This window comes from Amblyomma mixtum, chromosome 9 (genome assembly GCF_055824585.1).
Source record: "Amblyomma mixtum isolate Tamu chromosome 9, ASM5582458v1, whole genome shotgun sequence".
Classification (NCBI taxonomy): domain Eukaryota; kingdom Metazoa; phylum Arthropoda; class Arachnida; order Ixodida; family Ixodidae; genus Amblyomma; species Amblyomma mixtum.
Window position 1 is genome coordinate 95,168,091 of NC_143020.1, and position 20,385 is coordinate 95,188,475.

Consider the following 20,385-nt stretch of genomic DNA (forward strand, 5'->3'; position numbering starts at 1 on the left):
GCTTGACTACTGACTGGTGACATCTATAGCTATTGCCAACTAGCAGGGGAACATTCAACTGCTGTTAGGAAAAGCTCCACGAAGTCAGTCCTGTTTATTTTCAGTGCCCAACTTACATGAGCGAAGAGGCACTCTGTACTGCGGAAATGAAGCAATAATGGGGCAGTGCAGCGTAAAGTGCGTAAAGTAGAAACATTTTCATCAATGGAAGGTATACAATGCCAAGGTTCATTATCATAAATCTTTGCCTTTGTTGGTGATCTTCCATTCGGGAATTTTTTTTTTTCATAGATCTTAAAGGAAAAATTTGGCAAAAAGGGAATTTGTAGCGAGTTTCAAGGAATTTTAGGAACAGAAATTAATTTTTTTGCTGCCTGGCGTGTGTTCAGCGACTTGCACTTTAGGCTTAAGCCTTAATGGATTACAGACATTGAATCTCTGATACGTGTTCATTTCTTTATAACGGTGCGTAGGCATTAGTGTATATAGATTACAGCACTGTATTCGCCCACGGCCGCTACATACTTTATAATCGAATTTCTCTCTCATGCTATTTCAGCTTCAACAGCCGAACGATGGCTGTCATGTCAAAGTTGCATAGGTCAAGCGAGGCGTGAAAAACATCTATATAATCGCTACTTCGTCGCTTTAATTCACTGCAACACTGAAGTCAGCCTGCCTCAACAGCCGTAATGATAACGAATGAACAAGCAGCGATTGTATAGCAGTTTTTTCATGCCACACGTGACCTATGCAGAATTTCTACGTCACAGAACTGTTGAAACCTAAACGGCATAAGGCATGAGAGAAAAATCCAATTACGCATTATTTAGCGGCTGTAGGCGAATACCACGTGGTGATCCATGTAGTATAGTAATGCCTCATGCCCCACTGAAAGGAAAAACTGCCATTAAAATTGGGTGTCTATATGCCTTTAAGAGTTCTCCTATGGCAGTTACCAAGAATACAGTATTTGGCGCGAAGACATACCGCAGTGAAATTTCTGCACAGCGTCCGCTTGATGCTCGAAGTAGGGCCATGCACCTCACTCATGTGCTTTCGATTCGTCCCAGGTAGTTTGGTTTGTGCATTTATGGTTTCGTGGTTCTGTTCATGGTCCACCTGAGACAGCCATTAAATCAACTTCTCCTGCAACTAAACACCTAACTGAGCGAGCAACAGACAGAATGAATGTGTGTGGAAAGGGTGGGTCATTTAAATATGCCAAGGTATTGATAAAATTTAGCGTTGGAACAAAGTCTGAAGTACCAGTGCTAAAAATGCGAAAAATGGCACACTGTTACAGCCCCACTCGTAACGTATGAATGAACGCAATTCGTGAGAAAGGCAACAAGCCAAAATTCATGTAAATAGGAACTTCTACAGCTGACTGATGAGGTAAATGAGGGCAATACTGTGTTATTAGGAAATTGTTTTATTGACATTCCAGGCACACTGCATCACAAGCTCCTTCATTCATAAGCTCCTTTAATGTGCTCACAGATAAACTCAAAGAAAGATCTGTTCAACCTGAAAGAATTCTCCGCATTCTCCCTCTGCTTCATGCTCACTTCACTAACAGTGGTTTAGAGCTGCAAGTAAGGGAGACAAACCCATTGCAAACGACCCAGTGTTTGCAGCTGTTCTGACAATTAAACTCACAATAAAAGGATAGCACAGCTTATATAGCTTACCTGACTCAAATTCATAACACAGCTGCAAGACTGCTCATAATACTGCCTCAAAATAATACCTTGTAAAAAATCAACCAGTCCTTCCACAAGAGTGCTTGCTAGTGCTCACTCAATGCCATTATCTTATAGCAAAAAAGAAAGATAGGTGCCCGAGAGTTTGTTCTTAAACGCTTACACAATAACAGGTATGAAAAAACAAAAACCCTGAAATAGGCCAGCCACCTACCGCACCTGTCTTGAAGTGAGCAGTGGAGTAAATGAAGACTAGGATGTGGACAACAGAAGACCACTCTTGGTTGCCCTTCATCTACCGCAACTGTTCACGAGTTAGTTACCAATTAGCCCACCCCTCCCTGCTCTCCTTTAGCAAGCCGGCATTTCACTGAGGGAGGCGTAACGTTTTGTTGTGTAATGGAAAAGCTGGCGCTCAATGTCGCCCAGTAGTCCACTTGCACCAATGCGGAACAGATCGGGCTGCAGCCAGTCATCTCCAAGTTCCTCCTTCATGACGAACTGCCATAGCAAAGCATCTTTCGCTGTTCTGATGCCACCTGCAGGCTTGAAGCCGACCTGGAATACCAAAAAAAAAGCAAATTTTGTAAAGGAGCTGGAACTGCAAGTGAAAGAGAGAACAGTGCAGTGAGCTTTCAAAACTTTTGTCGATCGTGCATCCCTCGAGCAGCCCTGTCATTCAAAAACATATGCAAATATCAAAGCAACTTTGCACCTTGCAGGTCACAGCATTGATCTAAAAAGTGAATGAACTCAACAAAAAAATGTTTTCCTTGTAAGACTACAAAAGGCACATAAACACACTAGCGTTGCACACTCACATGACACCAGAAGACAGCACAAGTCACCTCTTCCACTTCCACTCCAACAACACACATTGAAACTGGTGGTAAGCTCGTATTTCAAATATGAAGTGACATAAGCTACTATTATAAGTTTCAATGCATTCAAAAAATGCCGCAGTTTCAAAGTGCACATGCAATATTCTTACACTTCAAAACATTTTACACATAAAATGACAGTCCCCAAATATAAGTGACTGTCACAACTAGAAGAGAGGATCTCAAACTTTTCATAGTATTGGCTGTTAATTTTATATCTTTCTCTCTCTTTTAGTTTATATAACATACTATTAATACTACTGATAAAAAGACTTCGTACTGACAAGAGACTCACGCATTTTGTGTGGGTACTACATGAGCAAAACTTATAATAAACTCTAACACGTCTCCAACCAAAATATTTAATTTGAAGCCCAAAGTTTTGTAGCCGGTTTGGCTTCTTCTTCAGGGGTGACTGGGGGCAGTAGCTATCATCTTTGAGTATGCATGGAGGAGAGCAGGAGGTCAAGAGAAAGAAAGCTGTGATGTGAAAGGTGCGGGGGAGGGGTGGAGGGGGTGGGGTGTTAAGGCTGTAGGTCATGTTGTCGGACATTGGGGAGGCAGTCAACGGCGAATTTGCTTCTTTGAGCTGCAGAGCAAAGTCCCGGTGCATATACTGTGGGCAGGTATACCTTTGTGCGGTTGACGTTGTTCGTAGTAGTTTGGATGTGCCAGGATTTCAGTGAGAGCCTTTTTTGGCAATTCGTTTCAATTCCAAAGATGCTGGTTTCGTTGAAGTTGATTCTGTGGTCAGGGTCCTCGGAATGTTTGGCTAAAGGAATGCACTCTCTTGCAAAGCTGCGGACGTCCTTTTTATGCAGCTGGATTCTTTCTTCTAGATTTTTGGTTTCGTTGATGTAGCTTGCATTGCAGTCAGCGCAAAGAATTTTTTAGATAACGCCTTGGGCTCTTCCTCTCCGTGGCCGATCTTTGGGAACAGGTAGGCAAAGCACAACACTGTTTGCAGGCTTGTGTGCAACCTGGAGACCCCCCTTTTTCAGGATTCGGGAGATGAGCAAGGCGACAAGTAGGAACATTATTCTGTCACAAAAGACAATGTTTGTGCCCAAATCAAAAACTTTTAATGAAGCACTAACCTTGATTTTGGTGTCTGTGTAGTAATCCCATATTGCCCTTGCCATAGTGATTCCAACAGGTAGAATGGCATTTACTCCCTCTTTTCCAGTTGATGTCTTGATGAAATCAGCTCCTATATAAAGAGGCATGAGATTCATTGAAATGTAAATCTGCCGGCCCTGAGTCCCTACTGTGACAGCGGGGCCTCCGTCACCAGCTGAAACCACTTTTGTAGACAATTTTCACTCCTATGAATTTTCACTGCCTCCATTGTCAGACTACCTTAAACTCTTTCCTTGACCTTCACATAGAGCCATGCCCAAATGCCACATCACTCAGGCTACACTAGCAACTCTCACAGCCCATGGCCAAGCTGCACTTACAAGGAATGCAGTTAAAGGAACACTGAGGAAACTGAGAACAAAGAGAACTTGGTCTGTACCAACCGGTTACCACGTTCTAATGAGAAAGAGGCCCTTTTTGTTCTTTTGACTTATTTGTGTTCATTTAAAATACTCGTGTTAGCAGGAGATGGCAGCAACTGCTGCTTGTTTCTGAGCCATGAATGTTCAGAGGATCAGAGGTGGCTAGGCACGTTGAACACCTTAGCTACATTCCTTTTGGTTTTCTTTGTAGGAACTAAAAAAGAATAAATAAAAGTGAAATGAAGAAAATGAAACTCGTCAAAAACAGGGCTTTTATAAGCTAAAAATGGCTGAAAACAAAATACAGGCGTTGCCACCACTGGATGGTTTTGCAAAGAAACTGTTGTGACGTCAAGGCAGCTTTTTCACATGCAGATCTTTGAGGCTAGGTTACATTGCGTTTCATTTCCAAACAGTGATCTTAGAGTCCATCTCAGCCCTGACGTCATGAGTTTGAAACAAGTGCTTGGAAATCGAGCTTCTATATTAAAGATGCACTGAAGAGGAATCTGAACTCGTCTTTTTGCCGCGGGAACTCAATCTACACGTCCCCAGAATTCTTAGAAAACTCGATTTATTGCCCTGTGCGGCCGATTTCCCCAATTATATCGGATTAACGTCCTACTCCCACCTTTTTTTTTGTTTTAATTCCCCGCATACGGTGGGACGAGTCGACAAACGCATGGAGTGCCTTTCAGGCAGTCGCATGGCGACTTTGCTTTCGTTTTTTTTTGTTTCTTTTAGGTTTCCGTGAACAAATAGGTCTAGTCAGAGACTACATACATAGCTGCAAATTAGGCCCACGGAAATAAAAATACGCGTGGAGTCTCTGCTTTCGCCGATCACTACGTATCACTCCGCCGATGGCAGAGCGGCAAGCCACCACGGGACTGGGTGAAAGGTTGGTGACTCCTCCCATCGTTTGCGGGGAAATAAAAAGAAAAGCAGGAGCCCGACATTAATCCAATTTAAATTAGAGAACTCGGCCACACAGGGCAATAATTCAAAGTTTCCAAGAACGCTCGGAAAGTGTAGATCGAGTTCCAATGGTAAAAATATGAGTTCAGATTGCTCTTCAGTGCACCTTTAAGTACAATTTCCCCATAAACAAATTTGTCCTTTTTTGCCAGACAAACATCGGAATAAACAGAAAGAGCGATAGGATAAACTTTTACTAGAAACAAATATTGAACAGAGTTGTTGTCAGTGTCCCTTTAACCCCTGTTGCCAGATGCTCTCAGGCGTACAGTATAAATAGCAAACCAGTAGCTAATTCAATTAAAGTTAGCATTGATGTGAATCCCCTCCATCTTTGTCTAGCCAAAGTTATTTCCAGGTTATGACTGAAAACCTTAGTTTATCGACTTGTTTCCTATCATACTATACAGTTCCTGTTCCTCACGTGTCATGCACAGGCAGCTGGCAACAGCATGTATCCCCTCAGCACCCGCAAAGTGACAATCAAGGCCATGTGTAACATTGCACACCAACATGTTTAGCATGTGGGAATAGCGCAGTGCAAACCTGGCACCGAAATGTCTGTATTATAACAAAGCTAGTACTATTATCAGCCAGCTTCCTTCTCTCTCTTAAAAAGTCTCGTTACGCTCGCCTTGATTTGAAGCTCTAGGCACAAAGGCAGATTGAAATAGATCAGGCCACACCTTGAATTCTTGCATAATTCAAACTGACTGCATAAACATTGTGTTAGCCAGCAAGGATCATGCATAACCACATCAACTACCATAGTGCATAATTAAATGGTTGGTTGGTTTATGGGGTTTAACATCCCAAAGCAACTAAGGCTATGAGAGACGCCGTAGTGGAGGGCTCCGGAAATTTCGACCACCTGGGGTTCTTTAACGTGCACTGACATCGCACAGTACACGGGCCTCTAGAATTTCGCCTCCAAAGAAATTCAACCGCCGCGGCCGGGATCGAACCCGCGTCTTTCGGGTCAGCAGCCATAAGCACTGAGCCACCGCGGCGGCCATAATTAAATGTTTTTTTTTTAATGAACCCAATCCAATTTGACAGAAACTGACATAAACATGAAAGTTTCTCATCCGCAGCAACTGCAGTGTTATGTAAGCTGTTATGCAATTTTTTTGCCCATTTGGTTTTACAATTTCACCAAAGTAAAGATCTATGCGCTAACTTATCATTACAGTATAATTTCACTTAGTTTTGGTTTTCCAAATTTGCCTGATTTTGAAAAAAAAAACCTCCTCAAATGTAACCTATTCCAGTTAATTAATGGCTATGAAAATACCGTATTTATTCGAATCTAGGCCGATAGTTTTTTGAAAAAAACGAGATGTAGAACTCTTATGTCGGCTTAGATTCGAGGATTTCGTTTCGAGGTTTCGTTTTCATAAAATACGAATAAATATAGCACGCAGGTGGCGCCCCCACAAAACGCCAACGAAAGACAGCACTGTAGCCGTTGCTATCCGTAGCCGTTGCTATCCGTAGCCGATACTGATCAAAGCACACATGTGCACCGGCTGCCATTTTGGCCTTGTTCTGTTCTCGTGCGGTGGCGTGAGCACATTCGCAGCAGTGAAGTTTTCGTGCGTGGTTTTTATCACCAACACCATGGCACCAAACAGGCGGTGCCATTATAGTGCCGCATTCAAGCGGAAAGTTATACTCGCTGCAGAGCAGTCGTCAAATCTTCAAGCCGGGCGGGACTTCGGCGGCTGATCCCGGGCTGGCGTTGCATATGTCTCCTCGCCCAAACGCCAGCCCGGGATCAGCCTGAGCGGGTTCCTGGCAATAAATGTCGTTTGCGTGCTGTACCTCTTGGTCGCAGTTGTTTTTTCGGCCGGCCTACAATCGAGGTAAGTTTTTTTTTTTTCTGTGGCCTTCAACTTTCGGGTCTCGGCTTAGAATCGTGGCCGGCCTAGATTCGAGTAAATACGGTAAGCAGTCTGCCAAAAAAATTTTGCACCACTCAGTAAACCACTAATTAAGTAATAAATGACAGCAAAGTATGAATAAGTTCAAAAACTTCCGTGAAGTTTCAATTCATCATGGAAATGTACAAAACTGTTGGCCTTGACCACTTCCTTCATTTACAACCACAAAGACATCATTTCGTAGCTCCACTCAATAAAATAATAAATCATAATTATGGCTGCAAACTCCCCTCACTGCCTTGGGTCTGTAGGCACAGCAGTAACAACATAGCCCCTTGATATGAGCGTCTGCATCGCACAAGAAACTGTTGAAAGACCCACAGTAAACCTCATTTTGAAAGTATTCAAGAGCTGAACAACACAGCAGAGCAGAGTTACACTCCACTGTACTATGCTATATTAGGCATACAGGCTACAATGGCAGGACTCACAACATACCAGCCATCATGCAGACCATGCTGGCAGCATAAACGTTCCGAAGCGATCCCAGCTCTCCAGTTGCTAGAATTGTCTTAAGATGTGCTTCACCACATGCTTTCTTCATGTCACAAACTTCATTGTAAACAGCTGTAAGACAGGAAAAACAAGCATGCAATGTAGGTCCACCGCACTAAATTTTGCTTTGCTGCAATGCGACAACAAAGCATTTAAACAAATGGCAGAAACAGATACACCTACCAAGACATCAAGGTAGTTGCAGCTGGCTTAATGAACACTTTTGTCTACTTCACATGCCTTCTTTTCGTAACTCCACAGCAGCTATGAACAGTACTACACTTTAGCACCAGATTTTACAGCTGAACACTGCGTTTTCCTCGCATAATGCCACATCTTCATCACATCTTATATAGTTTAGGAGAGTTATGCAGTCTCTCTGATAAACAGACAAACCATTGAGACAAAGCAACTACTAATTGCAAATTATGGAGTTTAATGCCAAGAAGCATGGTTTGAAGGGTACCACAGTAGAGCGCTCTGGATTAATATGACCACGTACGGTTCTTTAATGTGCACAGAAACCATACAGCACATGGGCGCCTTTAGTGTTTCAACTCCACTGAAATGTGGCGACCGTGGCCGGTATCGAGCCGGCGACCATGGGAGCACCACAGTGGGTGCTTTCACATTAGTCACTACACATAATAATGATAACGGCGCAGCATAATTTAGAAGGACTGCATATAGTGCACCAGCCTATACCAAGGCCTCATGCATTTTTTTCTTTTTCAGCTCAAGTTGCTGCAGGCCAGTTGCAGTCACAGATCAGTCACAGCGGCTCAGGCTCTCCGACGACAAGTAATAAACACACCCCTACACAGGTAACTTTTTGACCGCACTCGAATATCACATTACATCCCTGAAAAAGCCAGTAATTCATCCATGGAAAAGAATATTCCACAAAAAAATGACAACTGGGTTCTGAAATAAACACTGAAGAAAGTCCACTGAATCGCTCAAAAATGAAAACCAAAAACTCCATCCCCTACATATAAGACATCCTGGTCAGTTCGGAAAATAGACTTTCCATTAAAATTATAGTTACATGACCAAAACCCATCCAACAACTCCGCAAAAATTTGTACTGCTATAAGTTTGTCACAGTTTCATGCCAACTGCTTGTTTACAATATGATTCATCACCTAATATAGGGCTTAATTTGCAAAGGTGAACGGTCCACACAAAACCCACAGTCTACAAACAACTCACAATCCACACTGCATTATTTTTGATCATGCCACATAAGCTCGACTATTGAACAGAAGTGGAAAGTATAGATTTATGTTGAGAAGACTCCAGCATTTGTTCAGAACTACTCAAATGGCAACATTTCCACAACAAAAGAAAGAAAATACCGTCATAAAAAAGAAAACTCATTTACTACTACTGCAAAACAAAGCACATTTCAGTCCGACTTTTAATTGATTCAGACGGCATTCAAAAAGGTGCTGCAGTACCACTACATTTATAAACTTAAAATGAGCTGTACCACTATTAAATTACAAATGAAGCTGGCAATCACAAGGACACTTGCCAACATACAACTTATAGGAACGATATCAACTTACTTTCCCAGTCTCCTGTCAGTGCTGCCGTGCGGTTGATGACAATGTCGATTTCAGTGGCACCCGACTCAACTGCATATTCTATTTCCTGAAGTCTTGACGACAGGGCATACTGGCCCGATGGAAATCCCGTGGCCACTGCAGCTATGGGAATCTTCCTTGATGGCTGAATGGCTTTGAATGACTTCACACAATCAGCAACTCTTGCAGGGTAGACGCACACAGCTCCTGTTGTGACATCTGTGCAAAAGATGTTACATAAACCAAACTCAGTTGTGAATGGAGTGAGAAACACTTCAGAACCAAGACCACTGCACTGTGACAAAATGGGTTATGGGAAGTTACAGTATCTCTTTCCTAACATGTGGAAAGAGACTGGCAAGTACTGTACATGATATTTGCCATTCTAAATTTTCGGAATGTGAGCCTTTACCATTGTTTTATTCTTTAAAGGAAGCGGCAAGATGCAAAGGCAAGAAAGGTAACTAGCAGTCATTAAGGGTAGTGGACAGGATTTCAAGAGTAGGCAAACATAGCAGTGGAGGCAGAAAGTGAGAAGGCCAAATAAGATTATGGTTGGTTTATGGGGTTTAACGTCCCAAAGCGACCCAGGCTATGAGAGACGCCGTAGTGGAGGGCTCCGGAAATTTCGACCACCTGGGGTTCTTTAACGTGCACTGACATCGCACAGTACACGGGCCTCTAGAATTTCTCCTCCAAAGAAATTCTAGCCGCTGCGGCCGGGATCGAACCCGCGTCTTTCGGGTCAGCAGCCGAGCACCATAACCGCTTAGCCACCGCGGCGGCCCAAATAAGATTAGGAAGTTTGCAGGGACAAGGTGACGGCAACATACATAGGACAAAGTTATTTGGAGAGACATGGGAAAGGCCTTTGCCTGCCCAATGGGCACTGAACCTCCCTTGGACGTCCTGAAGACATCCTGGACGTCTGCAAGACGTCCAAGGAAGTTTCAATGCCCATTGGGAAGCTGCAGCCGCAGTTGGCAGTAAGCAAAGCCGAAAGTTAAACAAGTTGGATAATGTTCATGAACGCGCTTGTCTGCGTCCCTAGTGTTCCTTGTACGCTATTTTTACATCATGGCAGTTGGCATAGTTAGGCTGATGATGATTCTGAAGATGTCTCTAGGCTCTACAGAAATCTTTGGTAGTAATATGCGCTGAATCAAGCAGAATAAAGCTGCAATGCCCTACTTCTAAACTGCTACTTCCTTCTCAAGTTCACTTATTAAAATATGTAGTAGACACCTTGGATCACTTAACTCTGCTACTGTCACATGTATGAAAATACATGCAGGATGACAAAATGTACACTAGGCCACATTCCAGAACCTCCCAAGCTGTGTGCTTTATTAATGCCATTGCCCTATGTTTGTCAGAACATCCTTTTTGACATGGCACCGTTGACCTAACTGACTGCAAGATATAGAGCAAATGAAACATTAGAAGGTTATAACACAAATCGAAATTTTGCACATCATCGGGATGCAGTAACATCAGCAGGGCAAAATTTTTTCAGTGTTTTAAGCTGAGTGCATGAAGAAGTTCATAAGTCAAATCTTAGATATGAAAGCCATATTTCAAAGCAGCGGAAATTGGGTAACTAACAGACAGATAACTAATTTAGCCTGCAATACTAGCAATACAGAACAAGCATTCCTTACATGCAGATCACAGTGTATCGCATTGAAAGCTATGAAAGCCTTTTAAGCCTTTTTTTATTCCCCAAACATGCAATGCCTGCGTGAAGCAAGTTTTTATTTCAGCACGAAAGCGACAGTGCAGTTCCCCTGCTAAGAACAGCACTGTCAGACAACACTCAAGGTTATAACTGATAACTATTACAACAATTTCAAATTTATACTTTTGTCGACACTACCACTGGAAAAATCAAGCCATTGGCATTATAAGCCGCCGAAAACAGCTTATCTTGTGCCGCCTGCTGTAGAAACTAGCACTGGATTAGGCTCGGTCATTTATGTTGCTAGGCTCCCAAGTTGGATATTACGACAACTGCGTTAGCAGTTTCAACTATGAAAGATAAAAACAGGGAGTAAAGTTTTATTCTACTTTGTGCCTGATTACAAAATAAAAAGGTAGGAAATATTTACTGCAGCAGAATGAAAGACTGGAAAATAGCGGAGCATATTTTAATGCATTGTAGAACCGACTCGTAGAATCTAGCAAAAAGAAAAGCAAGGTGCAGTTACTTGGTAGGAAGTGTAAATAAGAGGAATTAAGTTAGACGACTGATTACAGATGCGACTAGTTCAGCAAGAAAAATGGTAACCAGCAAAGGCTTCGGAATGAGGAAATGTGAGTAGGATTTTTTTCAGTTTAACTAAGAAACAGGCAAATACCTGTGGTTGTCACAGGAAAAAGTTTGTATCGTGCATAATTCAGACACGATTACAATACGTCTAAATGAATGTGTAGTGGAATGCTATCATGCAAACAATGGATTGCACTGGTTAAACACATTCAAATCTGGCAGCTTTGCAAGAATTGGCAAAAGCAGTCCCTCCAATATCTAGTGAAAACACGAATAGTGAAAACATGACAGCCACAAGAAGTGACACAATAGCTTAACCGGCGTCTGCTATTACTGCTTGCTGGACTCTCTTTGAATGCTGCGAAGAAATAGAGACAAATTTGTTATCTGAAGTGCTTCTGAAAGTAAAATTTCGCCGCAAGTTTTAATAAAGCGTCAGCTATCATACACATGGCATGAACATAATTCCACATGCTAAGAACATGGTAAGAACATAATTCCACATGGTATGGACATAATTTCTTACGTGACACAATGCACTTGTTTAACTTTGTTGACAGCATCAGCTTCAGTTACCTTCTTTAGGCACATCAAGAGCTTCCAGGATGTCCTCTCTCAGAGGATGAGCCGCTTTCGAGCACAGCCGGTACACGTTGCTGTAGGTGTCGTCTCCCGACAATGTAGTCAGATCGATGCACGTGATCGCCCGCAACAGCCAACCTGCCTGGAATTCAGTTCAGTTCTCAGCGAGGCATTCAAACATCAAACTTGACAAGCATGGCAACTTTCTCACCTGATATTGCTTCTTCACACATCGGCGCGTACTCAAAATAGATGCACGCTCTAGCGCAGCCGGCAGATTCACTTCGACTCCGCTGTACAATTCAGGATCTGAATAGGAAGCTCTCCTTTAATGAAATGAACTTGTTGGGGTAAAACGCAGAGCTTACCAAATTTTCGCCCTTCGTTTCGAGTTCCCATTTTGGCGCGAAGTTATGACGTCCGTTTCCGTACTGTCCTTCAAAAAGAAGGATTCCTTAATAAAGCGCAACTTCACCGCTCGGGGCTCGAGATAACTGAGAGCAGCGGCAATGGCTAGGCGATAAGAAATCAAATCGCCGGCAGCCGAGGGAGAATGCCGGCTTGACGTCCTCACGTGTGTGAAAACCGCACGCCGTGTTGTGCGATGCCTGCTCGGCATGTGGCGCCATCTCAAGTATTTGTAAGAAACGTTTTTGACAACTCGAAGATTTGTCAGCAGAGGCCGCGGATGTCGTTAACGATATTGGGGTAACACAATGTAACACAAGGGCGCTGACATCAGTAATGATTTTACTTTACTGCTGCTTTACTGCAATCCTGGCCGCACATATTAATCAAGTGATGATACAGATAAACGAAGCAAACTCTAAAGGAATCGTGTTTAAGCTTATAGTAAGCTATCTAAAGTAGTATTTAGCTACAGCAAATATTCGCTTGTTTGCGTTTATTGTTTGAAGTGCAATTATTTGGAGGCAGTTATGAAATACACATCTTTGAGAATGAATTGAAAATTGAAAATTAGTTTTTGGGAGAGGAAATGGCGCAGTATCTGTCTCCAATATCTCGGTGGACACCTGAATGTAATCAGAGCATTCTTCATCAGTGCCACGGTAGGGGAGATACGTTTCAGGGTACCGTCTTGTATGGAACACATTTTGTCTTGTTAAATGTCCAATCAGTGCTCGTCAAATCTAATCTGTTTCTGGAGCAGCCGGGGCCTCGCCTCGGCAGATGCGGTTGCTGCGATGCCAGATGCAGTTGCAGCCAGTCAACAGACCCGTGCGCTTTTCTCTCGCCCAAGTGCAGAAATTATCCCTGCCGCCGCGGCTGTGTTTCGAAGGAGGCAGAGCACAAAAGTTGGTTGTAGTTGATGTCAGGACGGCGCGGAAGGAACAAGGACGAGAGAGGCACAAGAACACAACAGGACAGGCGCCAACAGGTGTTCTTGTGCCTCTCTCGTCCTTGTTCCTTTTACGCCGTCCTGACAACTGCAGCTATGAACCAACTAGCCCAAACTATAGTGCCTAGAATATACCCAAACCAAAGTACTCTTGAACAAAAGATGCCCATGCTTTTTCCAGGGCCATCCGCTACGCCGCTTATTTCTCTCTTTTTCCCTCACAGCACCGTTAAAGTGAGAGAGTTACTGCGGCTTTATTTTCCTGAAAATCAATTTTCATCCTTTCATTTCCAATTCTCGTTTCTAAGACGCGCGTCTAATCAAGTGCTATTGAGTTCAGGGTGGATTAAAGACACAGTATGCCTTGAAAGAAGGATCGAGGGAGTGAAAGAAAGAAAGAAAGAAAGGAAGAAGGAAAGAAAGAAAGAAAGAAAGAAAGAAAGAAAGAAAGAAAGAAAGAAAGAAAGAAAGAAATAAAGAAAGAAAGAAAGAAAGAAAGAAAGAAATAAAGGAAGGAAGGAAGGAAGAAAGAAAGAAAGAAAGAAAGAAAGAAAGAAGGAAAGAAAGAAAGAAAGAAAGAAAGAAAGAAAGAAAGAAAGAAAGAAAGAAGGAAAGAAAGAAAGAAAGAAAGAAAGAAAGAGGTGCCTTAGTAAAAATCGCTGGATTACTTTCAAGCACCTGCGGTCGTACTCTATAAGGATCCATTGCCCATTTCATCTGGCGTGACGGCAGCATCAGATGACAGCTTCGAAGCATTACAACAGTGCTGCACTTTTGTTTTTGTCACACATTGTTTGAATGTTCTTAATTAATCTCCCCTTTTCTAACATTTCTGTAAGATTGATTAAGAATTTAAACAAAAGATTGGCTGAAGGCTTAGCTTGGTTAAGCCTGGCTGATTGCGAAAGCAATAACACCTGGCTGCGCTTGGTTCTGCTGGTAGTTTCGTTTCTAGAATTCACGCGTAGCAGACTGGAACTCGCCAACTCTTATCTCTTGTTCTTCACGTCGCTGAGCCACGATGTCACCGTCTCGAATCACCACAATGCTCTGCTCTTTCTTCTTGGCTGTATACCTACTGCACTCTTCTTTTAGCAAGCCGCTCTTCTTTCTGTTCCGGCGTTTCTTCCGCACGGCGTTTTCTTCTCTTGTGATCATATCGCTGCACTACTCATAGATTCTTCTTCGGCATTAAGTAAAATTAGTTTATTTAATCCTTTAATTAATAGTTTATTTAATAATATATATTAATTAACGTAATCGATTAATTTAATTAATTAATGAGCCTCCATCGATGGGACGAGTTGGGCCCCCCAGCTCTCCTCTTGTGACGTCACGCGGTCACGTGGTAGCGCGCCGCAAGCGGCGCCGGAGCGAAAGATGAGCCTCCATCGATGAGACGAGTTGGGCCCCCAGCTCTCCTCTTGTCGTGACGTCACGTGGTAGCGCGCCGCAAGCGGCGCCGGAGCGACGGATGAACATCCATCGATGGCAGAAAAGTGCAAGCAGTATTGCTTTCGCAATAAAAATTAACGTTCTCGAAAATGAAGCAACCCTGCACGAGCGTGCAGGCTCGGGCCCGCCAATGTGACGGTACACAGTTTCATCAACGATTTGTAGGACCAGCCACGAGGACGACGCTCCAGCTCCACATGAAAATCCATAGATCGGCGGACTCACGCATGAGTTGATTTACTCGGGCTCACTCATGGCTCACATTCAGAACATGATCTGAGTCGTGAGCGAGTACGGACTCGCATTCATATGATGATTTGAGTCGTGAGCGAGTACGGACTCGCATTCATATGATGATTTGAGTCGTGAGTCCGAACTCACATTAAAATCATGATCTGAGTCGTGAGTTCGGACTCACTTTCAAATCACTATCTCAGCAGTGAGTCTGGACTCGCATTCTAGCTTTATGCACGGATTCGAACCTCGTTTGGCTGTCCGACCGTGAAAGCGTCTTCTTTGCATGAGAGAATTCAATGTGCTTTTCCGTCACTTTAGTGTAAAGTTGTGCCACAGTATTCAGTTCGCAAAAGCACTGTCTTAGAGCTCACTGCCCCGCGTTGTCTGTTGCATGGTACATTTGCAAAAAAACACAAATTGTATCCCCTGATTGTAGCCTAGATCTAGATTTCCGTTATTCGGCGTGAAAGTTTATTCGATCCCGTAAGATGTCCCATTCAAAGAGTGATGGCAAGGGTGGAACGTGGCGTCAACATTCACGAAACCATCGCCGTGCTGCTCGGACAGTAAACTGAGTGCATACGCACTGGCGCTACTCGACAAATACTTAAAACAGCCGGAAAGAAGTTACGTCTCAAGCGTCCAACAATATTCCTAGCTGATACCTCAGTCCATCTCTCAAGCTCAATCAGATATCACAGATTTTGGTTGGTAAACATTTATTAAAACAGTCAAGGGGCCGAAGGCCCAGATCTAGGGGTCGGCCAAGACTCCTTGGAATCTGGCAGCCTCTAGAGCGAGACCGATGAGCGTTCGTTGGTCGTCTAGGGTAGAGCTGCGTAGACGAGCCTCCCAGGTATGTTGTGTGGGTGTTGGCATGTGTTGTCGTGGACAAGTCCAGACCATATGAAGGAGGTCTGCTGGGATATTGCAGTGTTTACACATCGGCATATACCGTTCAGGAAATATATTATGGAATCTTTTGGGATTGGGGAAAGTTTCCTGGCCACTGTGTTTTTATTTACTTTTTATTTTTCATATTTTGTTTTTTATTTATTTGTTTTCTCCTTTTCTTATATGTATTGTTTTTATTTTTATTTTCACATCTTATGCTTATTGTTTTTATCTTTGTTTATTATTTTTGTTTTCCTTTTCTTGACTTTACTCCTTTTATTTTATTTATGAAGCCCATGCATTCACTAGATGCGCCTTTATTCATGCTGGGATCTTGAGCCTTTTAAGAAGTGACGCCAAAACGCGGACGAATCTGCCGACGCGTCTGTCGACACGGCTGCCGACGCGTCTGTCGACACTCCTGCCAAGCGTCTGTCGACACGGCTGCCAAAGCGCCTGTCGACACTCCTGCCGGCGCGTCTGTCGACACGGCTGCCGACGTGTCTGTCGACACTCCTGCCGACGCGTCTGTCGACACTCCTGCCGACGCGTCTGTCGACACGGCTGCCGACGCGTCTGCTAACGACAGCATGAGGCATTAAATGCTTTCGCCTTAATATTTTGGAGCGCAGCACTTTGGCGCCCGTTTCTGCGTTTCGCGGCGTCGCCGTTCCCGTCGCCGCTGTCCGTTGTAACCAGCAGTGGACACCTTAGTCGCACTTTAAGCTGCTAAACCAATGGAGTGGGAGCTTGGAAAGCAAAGGCAAGAACAAATCAGAAAGCGGCAAATCGATTCAGAGGCTGGTGCACCAGTACACGGGCACGGACGAACAGCTACTCGAGGAAGTCCGGGTCAAATGCTACGGCAGAGACCAGGTCGAAAGCTACCAAGAAGAGTACCAGGGCGAAGAGAATCCAACCATGGATCGGCCCATAACGAGAGAGGAAGTCGTCGAGGCGATCAGGTCGGCAACAAAAAACACAGCAGCGGGGGCGGACAGAATCAAGAACTCGCTCATAAGAAACCTCAGCGATGGAGCCATAGATCAGCTCACAGCCTACTTCAACAAGCTCTGGCAAGAAGGAACAGTGCCGGCCGAGTGGAAACACGCGGTAGTGGTAATGATCCCGAAGCCAGGCAAGAAACTCCAGGTCGAGAACCTCAGGCCGATCTCCCTCACGTCGTGCCTGGGCAAGATGTACGAGAAAGTAATCACAAAAAGGATCCAGTCGCACCTAGAGAAGAACCAACTGTACCCAGACAGCATGTACGGGTTCAGAGCCCACCTGTCTACGCAGGACGTACTACTCCAACTCAAGGAGGAAGTACTCGAGAAAATGCTGAGAAGTGGCGAAAACGTTGTCATGGCCCTCGACATAAAGGGAGCCTTCGACAACGTGAGCCACGCCGCCATCATGGAAGGCATCAACAACACCAACTGCGGGGGAAGAACCCACGACTACATCAGGGCCTTCCTGAGCGACAGAACAGCGACCGTGGGACTAGGCGAGCTGAGAAGCGACGTCTTCACCACGCCTTGCAAAGGAACACCCCAAGGCTCCGTGATATCGCCCGTCCTGTTCAATATGGCGATGATCGGGCTAGCAAGACGACTCAAGGAAATCCCGGGCATCCAACACGCGATATATGCCGACGACATCACGGTGTGGGTCACCCAAGGATCGTTAGGGGAGAAGCAAGACAGACTACAAGAAGCTGCGACCTGCGTAGAGACCTACGTCTGGGAGAGAGGCCTCAGATGTTCGACGGAGAAGTCGGAAATCATCAGGATCGGAAGAAATCCTACCAAAGCCTCGCTGGAAGTAGTTCTAGAGGGGCAACTGATCCAAGAACAGAACATGGTACGAATCCTAGGCATGTGGCTGCAGAGCAGCCGAAAATGCAGCCATACCATCAGCCTGTTGAGAAGAGCCGCGGAGCAGGTTGGCAGAATGATCAGTAGAGTCTCTCAGAGAAGGTACGGGATGAAAGAAGAAGATACCCTCAAACTCGTCAACAGCCTAATCGTTAGCAGAGTTATGTACTCTTTGCCCTACCACGCAACAACAAAGGCGGAGCGAGAGCAAGCCGACTGTATTCTCAGGAAGGCATACAAGATTGCTCTACACCTGCCCAGAAACGCATCAAACGAGAAGCTACTCCAACTCGGAATCAGCAATACCTTCGATGAGCTTGCCGAGGCTCAATTGGGGGCACAACTCATCAGACTCAGAGGCTCCTCTACGGGAAGGGCGCTCCTGAGAAGGTTGGGTCGGAACACGTGCGGACTGATAGACAGATACGCGGACGTACCGGACGACCTTAGAAAGACCTTTAATGTAGGACCCCTGCCTAAAAACATGGATCCTAACCTACACGAGGACAGACGAAAAGCAAGGGCCGAGCAGATAGAAAGGAGGCTAGGCCGATCAGAGAACACAGTCTATACGGACGCCTCCATGTACGTACATGCAGGGAAGCGCTTAGCCGCTACGGTGGTAGTTAATAGCACAGGAGACATGGCCACATGCGCCTCAGTGGAGGTCGTGGGCATAACGGAGGCCGAGGAAATTGCCGTCGCGCTGGCGGTAGCAGAAGGCTATAGGAAAGGCCGATCCCTAAACATCTTAACAGACTCGAAAGACACGTGTAAAAACTATACGAAGGGCAGAATTAGCGGCATGGCCCTCAGGATAATCAGTGGGGCAGCAGCCTCTGCTGAGAAGACACCCATACAACACATAATCTGGGTCCCAGGCCACGCAGGCGTAGCTGGGAACGAAAGAGCAGACAGCCTAGCTCGAGGGCTTACATACCGAGCAGGCATGTCAGATGTTCTGGAGCTTCAGCTACTAGCATGCGAGGGGGGATACACAGAGACATTACAACTATACAGGGGGACTAGATTCAAGTACCCACCACCACACAAAGCCCTCACGAGGGAGGAAGCAGTCGGCTGGCGTAGGCTACAAACAAACTCCTTCCCCAACTTGTACATCTATAACAAGATGTCACCAACACAATACAGAGCAAACTGCCCCTGGTGCGGCGACACACCCACACTATACCACATCACATGGGAGTGCGAACGAAATAAAGCATTCCACCAACACGAATTCCCGAGTGCGGAGCAATGGGAGAGCCGGCTCACCAGCAGCGAGCTCGCGGCCCAAAGGGCCTTAGTGCGGCACGCTACTGATGCAGCGCGACTCAGTGGAGCCCTGGACTAGGGGCCCAACCTTGCTGAAGAGAAGCCTCAAGTCGCCGGCGCCACGAAAGACGACGGAGGCTTCGAATCCGCGAATCTCTTAAAAGATCTCAATAAAAGTTTTCTACTACTACTACTTTACACTCCGATCATTTTAAGGAAAGGAAGTGCGCATAACTGGTTGCCTGGGTCAGCGGACGCCTGAATCGCGCTTATAGGTACGTACGTGGGGTCATGAGTAGTAGTAGTGATCTCTTTTATTACTCCCAAAAACAGGGGACCAGTCCAAGGACCGGTTGCGCTGGCTTAGAGGAGGTCGGCGGGGATCCTTTGGGATGTCGCGGCCTCCACCGCGCGCTGGATAAGCCGGCGTTGATCTGCCGGCTCGGAAGTACGCAGGAGAGACTCCCACGTCTCTGGGGTGTTTGGGTTGTTTGTGTTGTAATGTGTACAAGTCCACACCATGTGTATGAGAGTGGCTGGAGTTGAGCAGTGTTTGCACATGGGGTCTATCTGTTGCGGAAAGATCTTGCTGTATAAGAGGGGGTATGGAAAACTGCCAGTTTGTAGTTTGCGCCATTGGACGGCCTCGCGTCTAGTTAGATCACGGTGTGCGGAAGGATAGAGACATCTTTCGAGCCGGTAGTGCTCTAGTATATCCGTGTAAGTGGTGAGTAGAGAAGCGCGTGAGATATTAGTATCAGAGGAAGCAGGGAGGCCGATCATACACTCTGCTCGGCAGCTGAGATCTCGGGCGAGAGTGTGCGCCTGGGCGTTTCCGCTGAGCGACTCGTGGGCTAGGGCCCAAAGAAGTAGGCGAGAGTTGGAAGAGGGTGCAGTAGAAAGGAGAATGTGTAACGCCTGGCAAGAGATACGGCCAGCATCGTAGTTGCGGATAGCCTGTTGAGAATCACTGATGACGACTTTGGTATTAGGGTCAGCTAGCGCTACCGCAAATGGCAACCTCCTCTGCTGCGGTGACTGTTTCTGCATTGCGAATGCTGCAGGCTGTGTACCAGCTGCGGTGAGGGGCGAGAGCTACCGCCACCGTCGCTGGCTTCGAGGGATGGTAAGGGCATGTAAGGGGCGTCCATATACGTGACGTCCGGACGTCCGCTGAAGCGTTTCTCGAATTTACGTGCACGGTTGGCCCGTCTCTCGGCATGGTGTTCCGGGTGCATCCGTTTGGGAATGGGAGGGATGCGGAGATTTTGGCGATCATGAGAGAGAGAGAGATGTGGGCTGCATGCGTCAGCGCTGACAACGGTGAGCGAACTCTCGCGAT

General features: G+C 45.4%; 1 protein-coding gene across 1 annotated transcript; it reads right to left on the bottom strand.

Moving 5' to 3' along the window:
- Positions 1-1,349: 1,349 nt before the first annotated feature.
- Positions 1,350-12,562, bottom strand: Dera (deoxyribose-phosphate aldolase). The gene is made up of 7 exons (XM_089560814.1): positions 12,314-12,562; positions 12,157-12,254; positions 11,940-12,087; positions 9,077-9,313; positions 7,449-7,577; positions 3,685-3,797; positions 1,350-2,264 (listed from the first exon to the last, which is right to left on the bottom strand). Exons 1-7 carry the CDS (start codon positions 12,342-12,344, stop codon positions 2,058-2,060), a joined length of 963 nt encoding a protein of 320 aa, XP_089416940.1. The 5' UTR covers positions 12,345-12,562; the 3' UTR covers positions 1,350-2,057.
- Between the last annotated feature and the right edge of the window lie 7,823 nt (positions 12,563-20,385).